This window comes from Pagrus pagrus (assembly GCF_965226575.1).
Source record: "Pagrus pagrus genome assembly, chromosome: 18".
Lineage (NCBI taxonomy): Eukaryota > Metazoa > Chordata > Actinopteri > Spariformes > Sparidae > Pagrus > Pagrus pagrus.
Window position 1 is genome coordinate 29287800 of NC_140202.1, and position 23498 is coordinate 29311297.

General features: G+C 45.4%; 1 protein-coding gene across 1 annotated transcript in view; it reads right to left on the bottom strand.

The window, feature by feature from the left end:
- Positions 1 to 23498, bottom strand: part of mipol1 (mirror-image polydactyly 1) — a 48260-nt gene that overhangs the window by 14406 nt on the left and 10356 nt on the right. Inside the window, 10 exon segments of the mRNA XM_084381889.1 lie at positions 3181 to 3234; positions 8350 to 8520; positions 8609 to 8642; positions 16854 to 16980; positions 17826 to 17868; positions 17870 to 17935; positions 18056 to 18179; positions 19795 to 20077; positions 22250 to 22293; positions 23030 to 23093. Of these exon segments, the coding sequence (XP_084238015.1) occupies positions 3181 to 3234; positions 8350 to 8520; positions 8609 to 8642; positions 16854 to 16980; positions 17826 to 17868; positions 17870 to 17935; positions 18056 to 18179; positions 19795 to 20077; positions 22250 to 22293; positions 23030 to 23093 (1010 nt within the window).

A 23498-nucleotide genomic window follows, 5' to 3' on the forward strand; every position in this document is an offset into this window, starting at 1 on the left:
GATTCTCCAGTGGAGGTCTTCACAGAGCTGAACTGATGTCATGTTTTCACACCGGGCTTCAGTGTCCTTTATTCTTCTTTGGATAAAACAAACTCTCCATTTCAGATGAACTGACAGTTCAGGTTGAAAGTTCAGCTTCAGTGTTTTGTGGCATCAGCTTCAGTTCAGTGTTTTGTCGCATCAGCTTCAGTTCAGGGTTTTGTGGTTTCAGTTCAGTGTTTTGTGGTTTCAGCATCAGTGTTTTGTGGCTTCAGTTCAGGGTTTTGTGGTTTCAGCTTCAGTTCAGGGTTTTGTGGCATCAGCTTCAGTGTTTTGTGGCTTCAGTTCAGTGTTTTGTGGCTTCAGTTCAGGGTTTTGTGGTTTCAGTTCAGGGTTTTGTGGCTTCAGCTTCAGTGCTTTGTGGCATCAGCTTCAGTTCAGGGTTTTGTGGTTTCAGTTCAGTGTTTTGTGGCTTCAGGTCAGTGTTTTGTGGCTTCGGCTTCAGTGTTTTGTGGTTTCAGCTTCAGTGCTTTGTGGCTTCAGTTCAGTGTTTTGTGGCTTCAGTTCAGTGTTTTGTGGTTTCAGCTTCAGTGCTTTGTGGCTTCAGTTCAGTGTTTTGTGGCTTCATTTCAGTGTTTTGTGGTTTCAGCTTCAGTGCTTTGTGGCTTCAGTTCAGTGTTTTGTGGCTTCAGTTCAGTGTTTTGTGGCTTCAGTTCAGGGTTTTGTGGTTTCAGTTCAGTGTTTTGTGGTTTCAGTTCAGTGTTTTGTGGCTTCAGTTCAGTGTTTTGTGGCTTCAGTTCAGGGTTTTGTGGCTTCAGTTCAGGGTTTTGTGGCTTCAGTTCAGTGTTTTGTGGCTTCAGTTCAGGGTTTTGTGGTTTCAGTTCAGTGTTTTGTGGTTTCAGCTTCAGTTCAGTGTTTTGTGGTTTCAGTTCAGGGTTTTGTGGTTTCAGTTCAGTGTTTTGTGGCTTCAGTTCAGTGTTTTGTGGCTTCGGCTTCAGTGTTTTGTGGTTTCAGCTTCAGTGCTTTGTGGCTTCAGTTCAGTGTTTTGTGGCTTCAGTTCAGTGTTTTGTGGTTTCAGTTCAGTGTTTTGTGGTTTCAGTTCAGGGTTTTGTGGCTTCAGCTTCAGTTCAGTGCTTTGTGGCTTCAGTTCAGTGTTTTGTGGCTTCAGTTCAGTGTTTTGTGGTTTCAGCTTCAGTGCTTTGTGGCTTCAGTTCAGTGTTTTGTGGCTTCAGTTCAGTGTTTTGTGGTTTCAGCTTCAGTGCTTTGTGGCTTCAGTTCAGTGTTTTGTGGCTTCAGTTCAGGGTTTTGTGGCTTCAGTTCAGTGTTTTGTGGCTTCAGTTCAGGGTTTTGTGGTTTCAGTTCAGTGTTTTGTGGTTTCAGCTTCAGTGTTTTGTGGCTTCAGTTCAGTGTTTTGTGGCTTCAGTTCAGGGTTTTGTGGCTTCAGTTCAGTGTTTTGTGGTTTCAGCTTCAGTGCTTTGTGGCTTCAGTTCAGTGTTTTGTGGCTTCAGTTCAGTGTTTTGTGGTTTCAGCTTCAGTGCTTTGTGGCTTCAGTTCAGTGTTTTGTGGCTTCAGCTTCAGTTCTTTGTGGTTTCAGCTTCAGTGCTTTGTGGCTTCAGTTCAGTGTTTTGTGGCTTCAGTTCAGGGTTTTGTGGCTTCAGTTCAGTGTTTTGTGGTTTCAGTTCAGTGTTTTGTGGTTTCAGCTTCAGTGTTTTGTGGCTTCAGTTCAGTGTTTTGTGGCTTCAGTTCAGGGTTTTGTGGTTTCAGTTCAGTGTTTTGTGGTTTCAGCTTCAGTGTTTTGTGGCTTCAGTTCAGGGTTTTGTGGTTTCAGCTTCAGTGCTTTGTGGCTTCAGTTCAGGGTTTTGTGGCTTCAGCTTCAGTGTTTTGTGGCTTCAGTTCAGTGTTTTGTGGCTTCAGCTTCAGTGTTTTGTGGTTTCAGCTTCAGTGTTTTGTGGCTTCAGCTTCAGTGTTTTGTGGCTTCAGTTCAGTGTTTTGTGGTTTCAGTTCAGTGTTTTGTGGCTTCAGCTTCAGTGTTTTGTGGCTTCAGCTTCAGTGTTTTGTGGCTTCAGTTCAGTGTTTTGTGGCTTCAGCTTCAGTGTTTTGTGGTTTCAGCTTCAGTTCAGTGTTTTGTGGCTTCAGGGTTTTGTGGTTTCAGTTCAGTGTTTTGTGGCTTCAGTTCAGTTTTTTCTGGTTTCAGCTTCACTGTTTTGTGGTGTGAACTTGGTGTTCTCTGGTTTGGGCTCTGTGTTTCGGGCGGCTCTCTGACAGTCTGTCGGTTAATTGAACAGCAGCTGTTGGTGTTTCTGTTGGAAATTAAAAACCTCTCCAGGCTCTAATCCCCCCGGAGCCCTCCAGCCTAATTAACAGACTTCATGGAGAAAAAAACGAGTGAGTGCTACATTAATAACAAAATGTAATATATTTCAGCAGCAGCAGAAAACAGACAGAGCTGCAGGAGGAAGATCGAACAAAACAACAGATTCTACTGAGTCTGAAACAACAGACAGAAATACATCATGAGATATTCAAACCATCAGGAGACGAGCTGCTGGACCTCCTGCTCAAACTGGCTTTACCAACATTTAACAGTCCAACACTTCACTGTGCTCACTCACTCACACACACACACACACACACACACACACACACACACACACACACACACACACACGTTTGTCTTTCTATTCATGTGAAAACTCTCACTGACAAAATGTTTCCACGACACCTAACTTCATCACAACTGAACACCTGACCTTCACCTGTTTCACCTGACTGAGTCTAACCTGAAGCTTCAGACTAAACACACTCACAGTCACACACTCACACACACACACCCTCTCTCACACACACACACACACACACACACACACACACACACACACACACACACACACACACAGTCACACACAGTCAGACCCACACACACATACACACACAGTCACACACACACACACACACACTCAGACCCACACACACAAACACAGTCAGACACGAACACACACACACACACACACACACACACACACACACACACACACACACAAACACACACACACACACACACTCACACATACAGCGACCCAGTTTGAATAACAAGTTGTTGGCAAACAAGCTGCAGCAGCGTCTCCACGGCAGGTTGTCATGACGATGGAGCAGACATCCCATCATCATCATTCAACACAGAGAGCGTGTGTGTGTGTTTACCTCACTCGCCCACTGCTCTCTCTCCTGAATCAGATCCTGTTCCAACCGTTTACACTGAGGAGGAAAAATATCTGATTATTGATCTGATACATTGACACATTAACACACATTAACACACACACACACACACACACACACACACACACACACACACCAACCTGTAACATCACTTCCTCTAAGAGTTACCATGGTAATGTACACACCTCGGATACCTTTAACTTTACAGAGATTCATTGACAGCAGCCGGCAGTCTCTTCTAAAGAGATTAATATTACACAGATCAGATGAATGTGAGTGTATGAGCGTGGACGTCACACCTGCTGACAGGACTCATGATGTCATAACCATGTGCAGTGTGTGCTGTAGCTTATTGGCTGGTTTGTTTTTGAATATCTCAGTTCATTAAAACATTCATCCGTTTGAGCAACGCTTCACAATCTGAACCTCAGATCGATCAAACTACAACTGCATCAATTCAAAGATTTAAGTTGCAGTAAACAACTTATCAATGAATCCATAAAATAATCCACAGATTGATCAATAATGAAAATAATTAAATTCAATTCTGCACTAATGATCTTTCTGACATTATTCATTGATATGTGGTTCCTTGTTGTTGTGTCATAAAGATTAAATAAAGATCGATCAATTCAAACTCTTCTCTCACTATGAGATCATTAATGTCATCAACATGATTCTCCAGAGTGCAATCTGCCCGGCGACAGGTGATTGTGTGTCTGAAAACAGTGTAGTAGTCCTTTACAGAGCAGTGTGCCTGTGGGAATCAAACCAACAACCTCCCTGAGAGGAGCTTTAATAAGCTGTAATAACCTGTAATTACCTGATATTAACTCAATAAAAAGCAGCAGCAGCTGTCATATGAAGGAGAGAGAGAGGCAGAGAGACACTGGGAGCGCTCAGGGAGATGCCTCCCCCACTTTTCTAATATTTCCCAGAAGTCCCGGCTGCGGCGGGGAGATAATCCCTGAGAGATGAGGAGAGGGAGCGAGGGATTGGCGAGCGGCGGGGGGGAGGAGAGGAATCCTCCAGCATGGAGTGTTCTCTCTCTTCTTCTTCTCCTCCGAGGATTACAGCGGCATTTGAAACATATTTCAGCACGCCGCTGCGGCAGAGCGAGGGCGGGATTAAGGTGTTACCATGGAGGGGTGGTGTTAACACAGAGGGGCGGGGTGTTAAAAGATGGCGGAGCCATGATATTGGTGGGGGTTAGCAGCAATAGGCTGGGTGATACTGAAGCGATACCAGAACAGAAGTGACTTTTATGAGGTTAATGGAGGCGGGCGGGGTGTTACCGCGGCGAGGGTGGAGGGGTCACGAGGGTGGGTGTTCAGGTGTGAGGCGCAGGGGCGGAGCCAAGAGAAGTAAAGATGGATTTGTGTTGAAACTGACACAGGTTTAATGGTTCACTACTACGAGTACCACTTCATCACTACAAGAACCACTTCATCACTACGAGTACCGCTTCATCTCTACAAGTACCGCTTCATCAATATGAGTACCGCTTCATCTCTACAAGTACAGCTTCATCACGAGTACCGCTTCATCTCTACAAGTACCGCTTCATCAATGAGTACCGCTTCATCTCTACAAGTACCGCTTCATCACAAGTACCGCTTCATCTCTACAAGTACCGCTTCATCACTACGAGTACCGCTTCATCAATGAGTACCGCTTCATCTCTACAAGTACCGCTTCATCAATGAGTACCGCTTCATCTCTACAAGTACTGCTTCATCACGAGTACCGCTTCATCTCTACAAGTACTGCTTCATCACGAGTACCGCTTCATCTCTACAAGTACCGCTTCATCACTACGAGTACCGCTTCATCTCTACGAGTACCGCTTCATCACGAGTACCGCTTCATCTCTACAAGTACCGCTTCATCACTACGAGTACCGCTTCATCACTACGAGTACCGCTTCATCACTACGAGTACCGCTTCATCACTACGAGTACCGCTTCATCTCTACAAGTACCGCTTCATCACTACGAGTACCGCTTCATCTCTACGAGTACCGCTTCATCACTACGAGTACCGCTTCATCTCTACGAGTACCGCTTCATCACGAGTACCGCTTCATCTCTACAAGTACCGCTTCATCTCTACAAGTACCGCTTCATCACTACGAGTACCGCTTCATCTCTACAAGTACCGCTTCATCACGAGTACCGCTTCATCTCTACAAGTACCGCTTCATCTCTACAAGTACCGCTTCATCACTACGAGTACCGCTTCATCACTACGAGTACCGCTTCATCTCTACAAGTACCGCTTCATCAATGAGTACCGCTTCATCACTACGAGTACCGCTTCATCACTACAAGTACTGTTTCATCACCACTTACCCTCTTCAACACCACTTTCTCTCTTCAGTATCACTTCCTCTCTTCAGTATCACTTCCTCTCTTCAGCACCACTTCCTCTCTCTCTTGCATCCTTCCTCTGCTTCCTTGACGACTGTTGCCATGGTTTCCACTGTGTAGCAGTGCTGCTGCAGGCTGGTTACCATGGTGAGGGTTTCTGATCTGTCAGACACCAGGTGGAGGCGGAGCTTTGAGCTTCCATGCTGGGAGCTCCGCCCCCCCCTCTCTCATCTCTCCCCTCGATCGCCCCCCCCTCTGTCATGCCTCCATCAGTCAGACTTCTCTTCATCTTTTTCATTTCTCCTCGTCTTCCTCCCTCAGACCGGCCCCCCCTCCCTGATCCTCCCACAGAGAGCGGTATATGAATCAAGATGAATTGTGGGTAATAAATCCAGGACTCTGCAGGTTTTGGTAATAAACTCTGTGAAGTGAACTTCGATAATAATCAGCTTCCAGAGGAGCGACAGGAAGAAGAAAATCTGGATCTTCTTCTTCAAACTTTAAACTTTTCAATCATCCTCTGAACATCATCTTCACTTATTGATTATTGACTGACATCATCCAGATTTCGCCTCAGATTACAATCTCAACAGAATATTTATGAGTTTTAAATGGAGCTCAACATAAATGTGCTGATGAAGATCATGTGATGTGACAGAAAGCTGAAGAACAGCTGCTGACAAACTGTTTTTGATTGGATTCAATATTGTACATAAAATTAAAATATGAGTTGATTATTACATGGTTCATTTAAATGAAAGGAAGCCGCGTCTGTTTAAACATATTAACGTTTATCTTAATTTATTAAGTTTGTATCGTTTAAAAAGTGTTAAAACACTTTAATATTCTATATGTTTAGATGTCCTGATCGATCTGAGCTAATCAGAGTATTGATTTGTAATCAGTCATCACTGTGAGCTCAATCAGCTGCAGAAATTATTTGTTTTTACACCCTGAAGTTTGTCTTTCAGGCAACATTCAGGTTGCGCAACCTAATTGCTGAAACTTGTTGGCCTGCAGACATGACTCAGGGCAGATAAAATCTTTTTTATTTACAGTCCATGTTCTATCATAGTGTCACGTTTCTACTCTCAGTGGCCACATTGTTAGGTACAGCTGTAACATGGAGTCGTTACAGGTGGAGTTAGTTTTATGGTCAGTGTGTGGGTCTGACAGCAGTGATGATATCATCCAGGTGAGAGAAGCTGCAGATCAGGTCTCATTTAAATATCTGTGAGTCCATCAGCAGCTCCTCTGTCTCCATCAACAAACACTGAGCAGAGAGATTACGTTCAAATAACACACACACACACACACACACACACACACACACACACACACACACACACACACACACACACACACACCTGAGCAGACAAACAGGTGTATAAACAGCGAGTGGTTCAGCAAACATCAGCTTCATCAGGTCGTCTCCGTCTCACTGTCAATATTTGTCTCTGCATCGTTTTGTTTTCTCTCCATTCAAAATATTCATGTTCACATTCAAACTCAAATATTTGAGGTTTGTCATGCCGGGGCCTCCGTAACCCGGCTGACGCTTCACACCACGCCAAGCAGCACACTGCAGCGCACCAACAGGGTTAAAGAGACGACTTAGAGGCGTGAGAAGTGACATCAGTACAAACTCTGATCTGTGGTCACGTCTCTGATCATGAACTCAACAGTCACTTCCTGTTTGATCGACCTGTGATGTCACAACCACAGGCTGCGTCTGTGTGGATGATCACAAACACATCCACTGAGTGTGTCAGAGATTGACTGAGCGTCTGTAAGCTCAACTCAGGGACACTTCACTGTGTTCATCACACTAATTCTTAAGGCTTTGGTTCAATCAAAGGTCAGATGATGGTCAACAGGAAGTCCTCAGGACTGGATTACCTGGAGAGTCAGATCTGGTCAAGAGAAGTGTCTGATCAGAGTAATAATCTCTGAAAAAGTGAAACTTGACCAACAACAGACAAAGATGGAGCAGAGAGACTTCCTGGAGACAAACTGAGGCCAGTTGTACAGACATCACTGAGACAGACGGCAGATCTGAAGTGTGACACCGGTTCAGCATCCAAACGTGAGATAAAGTCACAATCTGGTGTTTGTGAGGTCACAGTGACCTTTGACCTTTGACCACCAAAGTCTAATCAGTTCATCTTTGAGTCCAACTGGACGTTTGTACCAGATGACACAAGATTCAGTCGAGTCGTTCCAGTAACGCCAAGAATGTGACAACCGAACACAAACATAGCTCCACTTCCTGTCAGAGGACCACTGGTGCACCACCTGACTGATTATACTGACGGACTGTCACAGACAGACAGACAGACAGACAGGTAAACAGTCTGTGACGGCCCTAGGCCTTAGGCTGGTATCTGTGTTGTCCCTTTCCTGCCTGTGCTCCTCTTTTCAGGTTCTTCCTGATGGTCTGGCCCCGCCCACTTCACTGAGGGATTGGTGTCACCTGTTAAGGGCCTTTATAAATCAGGTGACTCCAAGATGGCTCCTCTCTCTCTCCCTCCTGGAAGACCGGTGCCTTTTTGGGCACTCCATTTTGGTCTTGTTTGGGTTGTGATTATGTTCAGTTAGCTTTGGTTCACGTTAAATAGTTTAGGTTAGCACCCAACAGCCATCTTTCACTAATGACTTTACACCTCAGAGTTGAGTTATCTTTAATAAATTATTTGGTTTACTTAAGTGGTTACTGTGTGGACCATAACAAGTCAGACACGTAAACAGACAGACAGACAGACAGACAGACAGACAGACTCACCTTGGCTACAGAGACGTCTCTCTCCTCCATCACAGCCTTCATCTCCTGAGCAGTGATGTCATTTCTCCGTTGCCTCGCCAGCCGTAGACGCTGAACCAGAACTGATCCGAACTGTTCCACTTCCTGTACGGAGTCGGCGTCACAGACGCATTGAAGGAGCTCTTCAACGTCCTGACCAATAAAAAACAAGATCAGATCAATAATCTGATCTTAAACACAGAAGAAGTGATGCTACAGTGACACAGTGTGAGTGTTTTACCAAGTGAGAGTCCACGAGGTGGAAATCCTCCAACCTGAAGACAAACAGACACAAACCACTTCAGTTTTCTTCATCACATCCAGGATCTGTGTTTGTATCAGTGTTCCTGAAGATCTGATGGAAAAACTCCAGAAACAATGTTCATCAGAACTCACCACCGACTGAAAAACACCTTCAACCGACTGAAACTGAAAAACCTAAAGACTGTAGCTGATGTGCCTGTATCATCAGCAGGCAGGGCAGGAACCAGCTCAGTGCTCCAGATCCTCAGTGCTATAGACCCTCAGTGCTCCAGATCCTCAGAGCTACAGACCCTCAGTGCCCCAGACCCTCAGTGCTCCAGACCCTCAGTGCCCCAGACCCTCAAGGCCACAACAGTTCCATCTCTCTGTATTTATTTCACTATAAATGGGGGTAAACTCTTGGCTCATGTATTTTAACCTAATTGACACTTTTTAAACATAAATGTATCAGATGAAGACGTTCTTAATTAACAAGACGCTTTCTGATTTCAGGTTCGTCTCTCAGTTACAGCTTTAGATTCAGTCTAGTTTTTCAGTTGATCAAGTTTATGATTATAGTTCTTAAATAAATTTGCATTGATAATGGGGGAGCATGTGGTGATTTATGCTCTAGGGGGTAGTTTAATCTGCCTCTGCCCCCCTCCCCCTCCTCCAGTGTTGCCGCCGCTGACCAAATTAAAGCTGGACCTCTGCAGCAGCCTGTTAGATGACCTGAGCGCCGCGGCTGCAGTAATTTTGTCCTGCGCTCCCTGAAGTCCACCTGAAACTCTCCGTCATTTCAAAATCAGTAAAGCTGCGAGGGCGTCGGCTGAGCGGACTGCTCTGCTGTCGAGGAGTTTATTTCTCCCTCTCACAGCAGCAGCCATGATGGTGGACGTGGAGCTGGTAACTAGCTGATCTCCTGCCTCTCCTCCTGGGAAGCGCTTTTCATTTAGCCTGCTGCTGTTTTTCTGTAATAAACTGTAATAAGGTGGCCGAGGCGGCTCTGCTCTGCAGGGAACAGCAGGTAATGAAAGACCAGCCGCCTCCAATAAAGCTCCTCTAACACCCTGCTTACAGCCCATCCAGCCCGGCTCAGCTCAGCTCGGCTCGGCTCCCTCCACCACCAGCCTCTGTGTTTAAGATCTGCAGGCATCAGCCGGAGGAGTCCTACTGACAAACTTCTGTCTCCACGATCAATACAAGTAAAATATTAACTGTATATATAAGAATATATGTACTGAAAATCTACACAAGATGCACTGAAATACCTACAACATGTACTGAAATACCCACAACATGTATTGAAACTATACACAAGATGTACTGAAATACCCACAACATGTACTGAAAATATACACAACATGTACTGAAAATACCTCCACCACCAGCCTCTGTATTTAAGATCTGCAGGCGTCAGCCGGAGGACAAACTTCTGTTTTCATGATGCATGTCAACAATATATAATAAAAATATACTAAACCTATACTGAGTACATCTCTCAATATATACTACATCACTACTACACTGGACTGTAACTGGATTGTAACTGGGCTGTAACTGGATTGTAACTGGATTGTAACTGGGCTGTAACTGGGCTGTAACTGGATTGTAACTGGGCTGTAACTGGATTGTAACTGGGCTGTAACTGGGTTGTAACTTGGCTGTAACTGGATTGTAACTGAGCTGTAACTGGATTGTAACTGGGCTGTAACTGGGCTGTAACTGGATTGTATCTGGATTGTAACTGGGCTGTAACTGGGCTGTAACTGGATTGTAACTGGATTGTAACTGGGCTGTAATGGGATTGTAACTGGCCTGTAACTGAATTGTAACTCGATTGTAACTGAGCTGTAACTGGATCGTAACTGTGCTATAACTGGGCTGTAACTGGATTGTAACTGGATTGTAACTGAGCTGTAACGGGATTGTAATGTGATTGTAACTGGATTGTAACTGGATCGTAACTGGGCTATAACTGGGCCGTAACTGGATTGTAACTGGGCTATAACTGGATTGTAACTGGATTGTAACTGGATCGTGAATAGGCTGTGAATGGGCTGTAACTGAATTGTAACTGGATTGTAACTGAATTGTAACTGGATTGTAACCAGGCTATGACTGGGCTGTAACTGATTGTAACTGGATTGTAACTGGGCTGTAACTGGATTGTAACTGGATTGTAGCTGGGCTGTAACTGGATTGTAACTTGATTGTGACTGGGCTGTGAATGCTGTACCTGATTTGTAACTGAATTGTAACTGGATTGTAACTGGGCTGTAACTGGATTGTAACTGGATTGTGACTGGGCTGTGACTGGGCTGTGACTGATTTGTAACTGGATTGTAACTGGCTGTAACTGGGCTGTAACTGGATTGTAACTGGCTGTAACTGGGCTGTAACTGGATTGTAACTGGCTGTAACTGGGCTGTAACTGGATTGTAACTGGATTGTAACTGAGCTGTAACGGGATTGTAATGTGATTGTAACTGGATTGTAACTGGATCGTAACTGGGCTATAACTGGGCCGTAACTGGATTGTAACTGGGCTATAACTGGATTGTAACTGGATTGTAACTGGATCGTGAATAGGCTGTGAATGGGCTGTAACTGAATTGTAACTGGATTGTAACTGAATTGTAACTGGATTGTAACCAGGCTATGACTGGGCTGTAACTGATTGTAACTGGATTGTAACTGGGCTGTAACTGGATTGTAACTGGATTGTAGCTGGGCTGTAACTGGATTGTAACTTGATTGTGACTGGGCTGTGAATGCTGTACCTGATTTGTAACTGAATTGTAACTGGATTGTAACTGGGCTGTAACTGGATTGTAACTGGATTGTGACTGGGCTGTGACTGGGCTGTGACTGATTTGTAACTGGATTGTAACTGGCTGTAACTGGGCTGTAACTGGATTGTAACTGGGCTGTAACTGGGTTGTAACTTGGCTGTAACTGGATTGTAACTGAGCTGTAACTGGATTGTAACTGGGCTGTAACTGGGCTGTAACTGGATTGTATCTGGATTGTAACTGGGCTGTAACTGGGCTGTAACTGGATTGTAACTGGATTGTAACTGGGCTGTAATGGGATTGTAACTGGCCTGTAACTGAATTGTAACTGGATTGTAACTGGCTGTAACTGGGCTGTAACTGGATTGTAACTGGATTGTAACTGAGCTGTAACGGGATTGTAATGTGATTGTAACTGGATTGTAACTGGATCGTAACTGGGCTATAACTGGGCCGTAACTGGATTGTAACTGGGCTATAACTGGATTGTAACTGGATTGTAACTGGATCGTGAATAGGCTGTGAATGGGCTGTAACTGAATTGTAACTGGATTGTAACTGAATTGTAACTGGATTGTAACCAGGCTATGACTGGGCTGTAACTGATTGTAACTGGATTGTAACTGGGCTGTAACTGGATTGTAACTGGATTGTAGCTGGGCTGTAACTGGATTGTAACTTGATTGTGACTGGGCTGTGAATGCTGTACCTGATTTGTAACTGAATTGTAACTGGATTGTAACTGGGCTGTAACTGGATTGTAACTGGATTGTGACTGGGCTGTGACTGGGCTGTGACTGATTTGTAACTGGATTGTAACTGGCTGTAACTGGGCTGTAACTGGATTGTAACTGGGCTGTAACTGGGTTGTAACTTGGCTGTAACTGGATTGTAACTGAGCTGTAACTGGATTGTAACTGGGCTGTAACTGGGCTGTAACTGGATTGTATCTGGATTGTAACTGGGCTGTAACTGGGCTGTAACTGGATTGTAACTGGATTGTAACTGGGCTGTAATGGGATTGTAACTGGCCTGTAACTGAATTGTAACTCGATTGTAACTGAGCTGTAACTGGATCGTAACTGTGCTATAACTGGGCTGTAACTGGATTGTAACTGGATTGTAACTGAGCTGTAACGGGATTGTAATGTGATTGTAACTGGATTGTAACTGGATCGTAACTGGGCTATAACTGGGCCGTAACTGGATTGTAACTGGGCTATAACTGGATTGTAACTGGATTGTAACTGGATCGTGAATAGGCTGTGAATGGGCTGTAACTGAATTGTAACTGGATTGTAACTGAATTGTAACTGGATTGTAACCAGGCTATGACTGGGCTGTAACTGATTGTAACTGGATTGTAACTGGGCTGTAACTGGATTGTAACTGGATTGTAGCTGGGCTGTAACTGGATTGTAACTTGATTGTGACTGGGCTGTGAATGCTGTACCTGATTTGTAACTGAATTGTAACTGGATTGTAACTGGGCTGTAACTGGATTGTAACTGGATTGTGACTGGGCTGTGACTGGGCTGTGACTGATTTGTAACTGGATTGTAACTGGCTGTAACTGGGCTGTAACTGGATTGTAACTGGCTGTAACTGGGCTGTAACTGGATTGTAACTGGCTGTAACTGGGCTGTAACTGGATTGTAACTGGATTGTAACTGAGCTGTAACGGGATTGTAATGTGATTGTAACTGGATTGTAACTGGATCGTAACTGGGCTATAACTGGGCCGTAACTGGATTGTAACTGGGCTATAACTGGATTGTAACTGGATTGTAACTGGATCGTGAATAGGCTGTGAATGGGCTGTAACTGAATTGTAACTGGATTGTAACTGAATTGTAACTGGATTGTAACCAGGCTATGACTGGGCTGTAACTGATTGTAACTGGATTGTAACTGGGCTGTAACTGGATTGTAACTGGATTGTAGCTGGGCTGTAACTGGATTGTAACTTGATTGTGACTGGGCTGTGAATGCTGTACCTGATTTGTAACTGAATTGTAACTGGATTGTAACTGGGCTGTAACTGGATTGTAACTGGATTGTGACTGGGCTGTGACTGGGCTGTGACTGATTTGTAACTGGATTGTAACTGGCTGTAACTGGGCTGTAACTGGATTGTAACTGGCTGTAACTGGGCTGTAACTGGATTGTAACTGGATTGTGACTGGGCTGTGACTGGGCTGTAACTGATTTGTAACTGGATTGTAAGTGGATTGTAACTGGGCTGTAACAGGGCTATAACTGGATTGTAACTGGGCTGTAACTGATTTGTAACTGGATTGCAACTGGCTGACATTTGGCTCGCTGCGGTCTTAAATTTTGCTGTTTGATGGAAAACAAACAGCCGCTTCACATTCTTCACTCTCTCTCTCTTCAGCCTGAAACAAACACACTAAAACATACACATTTACAAAAGGTATTACAGGCCGCCTCTCTCCATTAGGAAAACACACACACAGTAACACACACACAGTAACACACTCTCAGTGCTGACAGATGGAACATGCTCCTCCATATTCTGTCCCTCATAAAGAGGATTGTGGCCTCCAATATCAATTACCCTCTCATCCGGGGGGTGGGGTGGGTGGGGGGGTGGTGGTGATGGAGGACAGGGAGAGGCAGAGGGAGGAGGTGGGGGAGGGGTATTATCTGTAATTAGATTTTCTGGTCTATTTGGAGGCTCCTCAAGGAGGACGAGAGCTCATTTCACAGCTCTTAACAAGATTGAGGAGATGAATAATGAGGAGAGAGGAGAGAAGAGAGGAGAGGAGAGGAGAGGAGAGGAGAGGAGAGAGGAAGAGAGGGAGAGAGGAGAGAGGAGGAGAGGACAGAGGAGGAGAGGAGATGAGGAGAGGAGAGAGGAGGAGAGGAGAGAGGAAGAGAGGAGGGGAGAGAGGAAGAGAGGGGAGAGGAGGAGAGGACAGAGGAGGAGAGGAGATGAGGAGAGGAGAGGAGAGAGGAGGAGAGGAAGAGAGGAGAGAGGAGGAGAGGACAGAGGAGGAGAGGAGATGAGGAGAGGAGAGAGGAGGAGAGGAGAGAGGAAGAGAGGAGGGGAGAGAGGAAGAGAGGGGAGAGGAGAGAGGAGGAGAGGACAGAGGAGGAGAGGAGATGAGGAGAGGAGAGGAGTGAGGAGGAGAGGAGAGAGGAAGAGAGGAGAGAGGAGAGAGGAGGAGAGGACAGAGGAGGAGAGGAGATGAGGAGAGGAGAGGAGAGAGGAGGAGAGGAGAGAGGAAGAGAGGAGGGGAGAGAGGAAGAGAGGAGAGAGGGGAGAGGAGAGAGGAGGAGAGGAGATGAGGAGAGGGGAGGAGAGAGGAGAGGAGAGGAGAGAGGAGGCGAGGAGAGGAGTTGTTTTCATCCTCTATATAAATGTAAATAAGTGAATCGACATGTTGAAGTCAGTTTGTCCTCAGAGGAAACAAACAAACAAACAAACAAACAAACAAACAAACAGTCTCATCCTCAACAACCTGCAGCTCTTTATAACATCATTTATCTAGAACTCATTTATTATGATCATGTGTGTTAGTGTGTGTGTGTGTGTGTGTGTTGGTGTGTGTGTACTAGTGTGTGCGTTTGTTAGTGTGTGTGTGTGTGTGTGTGCGCGCGTGTTAGTGTGTGTGTGTGCGCGCGTGTTAGTGTGTGTGTGTGCGCGTGTTAGTGTGTGTGTGTGTGTGTGTGTGTGTGTTAGTGTGTGTGTTAGTGCGTGTTTGTGCGCTTGTTAGTGTGTGTGTGTGTGTGTGTGTGTTAGTGCGTGTTTGTTAGTAACCCTTTTCACACAGAGTCGCCGCATTATCACCGCAGCAGCGGTTCGCCAATTCTCCGCCGTTGGTTGTTCACACAGAGCCGAGCAGCTCCGGCGTGAAAGACGAACCAGAGTGTAATTCACACAGAAAGCCGGCGCTGTGGATCCAAAGGGGCGTGACGGTACACGTCATGATGACGACGTGTGTTTTTTTAAATGCGTTTCCCCGGTGTCCACCTGTTAATCTAAACATGTACCTGCTGACTGTTTATAATCATATGGATGCTGTTATAATGTGTTGTGATGAGATCCTGACCCCAAAACATCCTGGAAAGTGACAAAGTTACGTTTTTCGTTCTAAATAACATAATTAAATAATCGCCATCAGTAAACGGGACGCTGTCTGACTCTTTCCCTAGCGGGGAGGGAGGCTGTTTTCAGGGGGAAAGTTCACTGAAGTCTCGGTGGAGGGCTGACCGTCGTGGTGGTTTTTTTCACCACAACAAACAGTTGGTGAGTAAAAGTGGACAGACGCTGTTTTTCGGTCAGAAATGTGACGAGAGTTGGTCGGACAAAGAGGACAGACAGGAGGACCGCCACTTCTCCACATATAACTGTGGTATTTTTTTCCTCATAGAAGTTGCCAAAGACACGACCAGTTGCTACGGTACTGTTGTTTGGTCTGTAACATTGCTTTGTGGAACATTTCACTTTATTTTGTTGATTGAAGGACCTGTTTAGTTATCAGACTGTCAGATCGACACCCCCCCCGCTCTGCACGCCGGCTTACCCGTTCACACTGGATCGGTTCGCTAATACTGCGCCTCTGATACTACCTCTGACACTACCTCTGATACTACCTCTGACACTACCTCTGACACTACCTCTGACACTACCTCTGACACTACCTCTGACACTACCTATGATACTACCTCTGACTCTACCTCTGACTCTACCTCTGACACTACCTCTGACTCTACCTCTGATACTACCTCTGACACTTCCTCTGATACTACCTCCGATACTACCTCTGACACTTCCTCTGACTCCACCTCTGATACTACCTCTGACACTACCTCTGACTCCACCTCTGATACTACCTCTGACACTACCTCTGACACTCCTCTGATACTACCTCTGACACTTCCTCTGATACTACCTCTGATACTACCTCTGATACTTCCTCTGATACTACCTCTGACACTACCTCTGACACTACCTCTGATACTTCCTCTAACACTTCCTCTGATACTACCTCTGACACTTCCTCTGACTCTACCTCTGACACTACCTCTGACACTTCTTCTGATACTACCTCTGATACTACCTCTGATACTACCTCTGACACTTCTTCTGACACTTCCTCTGATACTACCTCTGACACTTCCTCTGACACTTCCTCTGACACTTCCTCTGACACTACCTCTGATACTACCTCTGGAGGCGCATCAGAGGCGCAGCGAAATGTCACCCCTCGCCACATCAGAGACTTTCACACAGAGGCGGAGAATTGGCGCAGGATCCCCGCATGCAAATGGCAGCGTGAATGGGGCTACTGTGTGTGTCTGTGTGTGTGTGTCTCTGTGTTTGTGTGTGTGTGTGTGTGTGTGTGTGTGTGTGTGTGTTAGTGTGTGTGTGTGTGTGTGTGTGTGTGTGTGTGTGTGTGTGTGTGTGTGTATGTTGCATACTCGGAGGCCTGCTGCAGTTGGCGTGCACGGAGCACAGCCTCATCTCTCTCCTCATTGGCCAGCAGGAGTCGTGACATCAGAGCCTGATCTCTGTCCTTCTGAGCCGCTAACACCTCCTCCAACACGGCTGAGGAGAGGAGGAGAAGAGGAGACAAGGAGTGGTGATGAGGAGACAAGGAGAGGAGATGAGGAGACAAGGAGAGGAGATGAGGAGAGAAGGAGACAAGGAGAGGAGGAGAGGAGACAAGGAGAGTAGATGAGGAGGGAAGGAGACAAGGAGAGGAGATGAGGAGATGAGGAGACAAGGAGCGGAGGTGAGGAGACAAGGAGAGGATATGAGGAGAAGAGGAGACAAGGAGAGGAGGAGAGGAGACAAGGAGAGTAGATGAGGAGGGAAGGAGACAAGGAGAGGGGGAGAGGAGACAAGGAGAGTAGATGAGGGGGGAAGGAGACAAGGAGAGGAGGAGACAAGGAGAGGGGGAGACATGGAGAGGAGATGAGGAGACAAGGAGAGGAGATGAGGAGATAAGGAGACAAGGAGAGGAGGAGAGGAGACAAGGAGAGTAGATGAGGGGGGAAGGAGACAAGGAGAGGAGGAGACAAGGAGAGGATATGAGGAGAAGAGGAGACAAGGAGAGGAGATGAGGAGAGAAGGAGACAGGGAGAGGAGAGGAGGAGATGTGTGTGTGTGTAAGTGTGTGTGTGTGTTGGTATTAAGCAGTGTGTGTGAAAAATATTCAAATATTTAAGAAGTTGAGGTCGGAGCTGATTAAGAGGAGAAGAAACTAACAAACACCTTTTTTTCTGTCTTCTCTTCCTCCTCCTGCTCCTACTCCTTATTCTTCTCCTTCTCTTCCTCCTTATCCTTCTCCTCCTCCTCCTCCTCCTCCTCCTCCTCATCCTTCTCCTTCTCTTCCTCCTTATCCTTCTCCTCCTCCTCCTCCTCCTCCTCCTCCTCCTCCTCCTCCTCACCTGCAGGTCTCTCCCAGCCTTGGGCCTCCCTCTGCTCCTCCCTCCCTCAGCTCCTCCTCCACCTCCCTCCTCTGCAGCTCCTTCTCCTTCTGGACCAGCTGATCCTGCAGCTGAAACCCAGTCACGTGTTATTATACAGGATGTGTGTGTGTGTGTGTGTGTGGTGACACAGATTCATTGATCGTATTGTTGTTGATCAGCTGGATTGTATCTTGCGTACGAGCGTTTACCTTCTTGTTGACGTCTCTGAGACCGTCGAGCTCCTTCAGTAGAAACGAGATGTTTTTGTCTCGATCCAAATTGTGACTGCGAGGAGCCGCTGTGATTGGTCCAAACGTGACCACCTGATGAGAGCTGAAGGAGACAACATCCTGATCATTGATCAATTGTTACAGGCTGAACAGAACTGGAGCTACAGATTCTGATGGTATAACTACAGTTCAGTTAGAAGCATCTTTAAAACTTTGATTTCATTTTGTCTCCACAGTTTCTTTGTTGGTTTGTTCTGAACCGAAATAATTCAGTACAACATAATGAATCAAAATAAATGTAAAGTTTCAGTAAAAATGACAGAATCAAATCGAAACATTCAGGCGTTTGTCTGTGAGCACCTGGTGCAGCTGGTTTACTTCAGTCTGAACTCACCGTTGATTTAAAACAATAAAGTAAGGCACTGATCCTCCACGTTACAACACGGTGACATTTTAAACAGCATTAACAGAAACATCAGTGAAGCTAAAAGTTTTTGTCCTGAGGGTGGAAATATATCAAATATATAATAAAGTTAGTGAATCTGAAGTGTGGAGGGAGACACGTCACAGCTCTGTGTGATAGACTCAGATTTATGTATCCTGACCTGCACAGATCTGAATATAATCACTCTGATGGTGTTTAATGATCCATAAAATCAATCAGGTGTACATGTTGTAGACGGAGTTGAAGGTGAGGTGGTCAGGTGAGCTGCTGGTCAGTGAGGCTGTGATTGGTTTCATTAGAGGTTCACCTGTGTGTAGTCGGGTCAGGTGTATTAACCCCACATTATCAGCTGAGCGGAGCGGAGATGAAGGCAGCAGCTTTAATAAGCAGCGAGCGGCTGATGTTCGCTGTAATTCTTTCATATCACCTTAAAGGTCAGACGGCTTCTTAGCGTAATAAAGCGAGTAAATAAGACACTGAATATGGCTGACACTGTCTTCTGTAATTGACTGTTTCTCACTTTATTATTTCAGCTGCTTCTAATCAACTTTCCTCTCCTCGACTGCTTTTACTATCTTTCTATTTCTGTCTCGCTCTCGAACGCTTCGACTAATCAAATCAAATCTAAATTTAATAGGTCACATTTCACACAGTGATGCAACTCAAACGGCTGCATCGCTTTCATCTGAAAAAGCATCAAAAAGACAAAAAAAACATAAATGAAAGAATCTAAAGAAGGTTAAAGTTTAATGAAAAGCTCTAAACTTTTTAATAAATCTGCTCAACACGTTCACATGAAGAACATGAAGGAATTTAAAATAACTTTCAGATTTTTATTCAAAGGTTTTAATAATCAATAGATCTGATTCATCTTTTATTGATATTGGAAACAATAAAGTCAGTAAAACCGGAAGTTCGCAGCCGAGTGTCAGAAAACATTTTATTTTAACTGAGAGACACCTGACAGCCTGTTATCAACTGATCAATCATTAGTTATTGATGACGTTTAGATTACATTCAGTTAATGTTTTATTGTGTCTGTTTTCAAGTTGACTGTCAGTCTGCACTCAGGGAATATGAATCATAATCAGCTCTGTTAAATAAAAAAAACTACATCAACTCACAGTACAACAACATATTTATATCTATGATTCAGATTATTTTTTTTGTAGTAAAGTAGTTGTAGCAGCAGTAGTAGCAGTAGCAGTTGTAGTAGTAGTAGCAGCAGTAGCAGTAGTAGCAGTAGCAGCAGTAGTATTACAACCACTCTCACCTGTCGTTAGTAGCGACAAGGTGTCTTCTCGCTGTGGGACTTCCTCTGGATCCTCGACCTCCATCAGAGACGTCGCCGCAGCTCTCTGCCCGGGGAGAAGGGCCTCGGCTGGGAGAAAGATCCATCTCCATCTCCCCTACACCTCCTGGAGGCCTGGAGGTGAACAGAGAGACAGGAGAGACAGACCTCCTGTGGGAGAGGGGTGAGACAGGAGAGAAAGACCTCCTGTAGGCCTGAGGGGAGGGGGAGCAGGAGGTAGGAGGCTCCTGAAGGTGCTGAGGAACTGAGGGGAGACAGACAGACAGACAGACAGACTGATAACTCCTTTGTTGATGGATGTGATGATGGGTGTGAAGATGATGTGATGATGATGTGATGATGACGTGATGATGATGTGATGGTGGATGTGATGATGATGTGATGATGACGTGATGATGGATGTGAAGATGACGTGATGATGATGTGATGATGACGTGATGATGATGTGATGGTGGATGTGATGATGATGTGAAGATGACGTGATGATGATGTGATGATGACGTGATGATGGATGTGAAGATGACGTGATGATGATGTGATGATGATGTGATGGTGGGTGTGATGATGATGATGGATGTGATGATGATGTGATGATGGATGTGATGATGATGATGGATGTGATGATGATGTGATGGTGGATGTGATGATGATGATGGATGTGATGATGATGTGATGATGGATGTGATGATGATGTGATGGTGGATGTGATGATGGATGTGATGATGATTATGATGATGGATGTGATGATGATGTGATGATGGATGTGATGATGATGATGATGATGATGATGATGATGGATGTGATGATGATGTGATGGTGGATGTGATGATGGATGTGATAATGATGATGGATGTGATGATGATGTGATGGTGGATGTGATGGTGGATGTGATAATGATGATGGATGTGATGATGATGTGATGGTGGATGTGATGGTGGATGTGATGATGATGATGATGATGGATGTGATGATGATGTGATGGTGGATGTGATGATGATGTGATGATGACGTGATGATGATGTGATGATGATGGATGTGATGATGATGTGATGGTGGATGTGATGATGATGTGATGATGATGTGATGATGATGATGTGATGGTGGATGTGAAGATGACGTGATGATGATGTGATGATGATGTGATGATGATGTGGTGATGATGATGGATGTGATGATGATGTGATGGTGGATGTGATTATGATGTGATGATGATGATGGATGTGATGATGATGTGATGGTGGATGTGATTATGATGTGATGATGATGATGGATGTGATGATGATGTGATGGTGGATGTGATTATGATGTGATGATGATGATGGATGTGATGATGATGTGATGGTGGATGTGATTATGATGTGATGATGATGATGGATGTGATGATGATGTGATGGTGGATGTGATGATGATGTGATGATGATGATGATGATGGATGTGATGATGATGTGATGGATGATGTGATGATGATGTGATGATGATGTGATGGTGGATGTGAAGATGACGTGATGATGATGTGATGATGATGATGATGATGGATGTGATGATGATGTGATGATGACGTGATGATGATGTGATGGTGGATGTGATGATGATGTGATGATGACGAGATGACGTGATGATGATGTGATGATGTGATGATGACGTGATGATGATGTGATGGTGGATGTGATGATGATGTGATGATGACGAGATGACGTGATGATGATGTGATGATGACGTGATGATGATGTGATGGTGGATGTGATGATGATGTGATGATGACGAGATGACGTGATGATGATGTGATGATGATGTGATGATGACGTGATGATGATGTGATGATGACGTGATGATGACGTGATGATGACGTGATGATGACGTGATGGTGGATGTGATGATGATGTGATGATGACGTGATGATGGATGTGAAGATGACTTGATGATGATGTGATGATGATGTGATGGTGGATGTGATGATGATGTGATGGTGGATGTGATGGTGGATGTGATGATGATGTGATGATGACGTGATGATGGATGTGAAGATGACTTGATGATGATGTGATGGTGGATGTGATGGTGGATGTGATGGTGGATGTGATGATGGATGTGAAGATGACTTGATGATGACATGATGATGATGTGATGGTGGATGTGATGATGATGTGATGATGACGTGATGATGGATGTGAAGATGACTTGATGATGACGTGATGATGATGTGATGATGATGTGATGATGACGTGATGATGATGTGATGACGTGATGATGATGTGATGGTGGATGTGATGATGATGTGATGATGACGTGATGATGGATGTGAAGATGACTTGATGATGATGTGATGATGACGTGATGATGACGTGATGGTGGATGTGATGATGATGTGATGGTGGATGTGATGATGATGTGATGATGATGTGATGATGGGTGTTACCTTGAGGCCAGTCAGTGTGGTCCAGATTCAGGTTGATCTCAGATCTGTCAACATCAGACAGGAAATAAACTTGACTGATTTTTGGCCCAAAATACCGTGTCAAGAAGAAGTGTGTCTACACACTGTTGAACTTTATATCCGGTTCTGCAAAGTTAGCCATCTGAAATCAAGCCCAAACTGTGGGCAGTGTGGAGCCGGTGTCGGTTCTGAGAGTGGAACATACCTACTATAAAATGATGGACACTTTGCAAGCTTTCAAACATATATGGGCTGTTGGGGAGGTTCTGTGCTCCGTGGGGGAGGACGGGGAGTTAGATATCTGAAACTCTCTTTGTGTTGTTGGCGTCGATTTGGTTGTTGTCCTGTAGCAAGTGAATGAGTGAATTTGTGTTTGCTTCTTGAAGTGGATCAATAAAGGGACTTTAAAAACCAAACCTCCCCTCTCCCCTCTCCTCTCCTCTCCTCTCCTCTCTTCCTCTCCTCCTCTCCCCCCTCCCCCCCTCTCTTCTCCTCTCCTCTCCTCTCCCCCCCTCTTGTCTCCTCATCTCTCCTCCCCTCTCCCCTCCTGCCCTCCCCTCTCCTCCCCTCTCCTCTCCCCTCTCTCCGCCCCCCCCCCCCTCCTGCCCTCCCTTCTCCTCCCCTCTCTCCACCCCCCCCCCCCTCCTGCCCTCCCTTCTCCTCCCCTCTCTCCACCCCCCCCCCCCCCCCCTCTCCTGCCCTCCCCTCTCCTCCTCTCTCCTGCCCCCCCCTCTCCTCCTCTCCAATAAACACTTGTTGTACCTGTTGCTGAGTTGCTGTGTTGACGGCAGACGGTGTCTCAGCTCCTCGTTCACTCTCGGATTAGCTGCAAATATAAAAACATTGTGACACTGAAACACACTGACTCACTGATGGAGACCACTGATCCGTGGTTCTGTCCACTGTGTCGTCTGTACGTCTGTTGGATCTGTGTTGATCCGTGGTTCTGTCCACTGTGTCGTCTGTACGTCTGTTGGATCTGTGTTGATCCGTGGTTCTGTCCACTGTGTCGTCTGTACGTCTGTTGGATCTGTGTTGATCCGTGGTTCTGTCCACTGTGTCGTCTGTACGTCTGTTGGATCTGTGTTGATCCGTGGTTCTGTCCACTGTGTCGTCTGTACGTCTGTTGGATCTGTGTTGACACCTGTTGAGCCTGTTTTTCACTTCACTGCAAGATTCCGATGTTCTGTTGCAGACTAGATGATGTCATCATGTTAGGTGAGTTACTGTG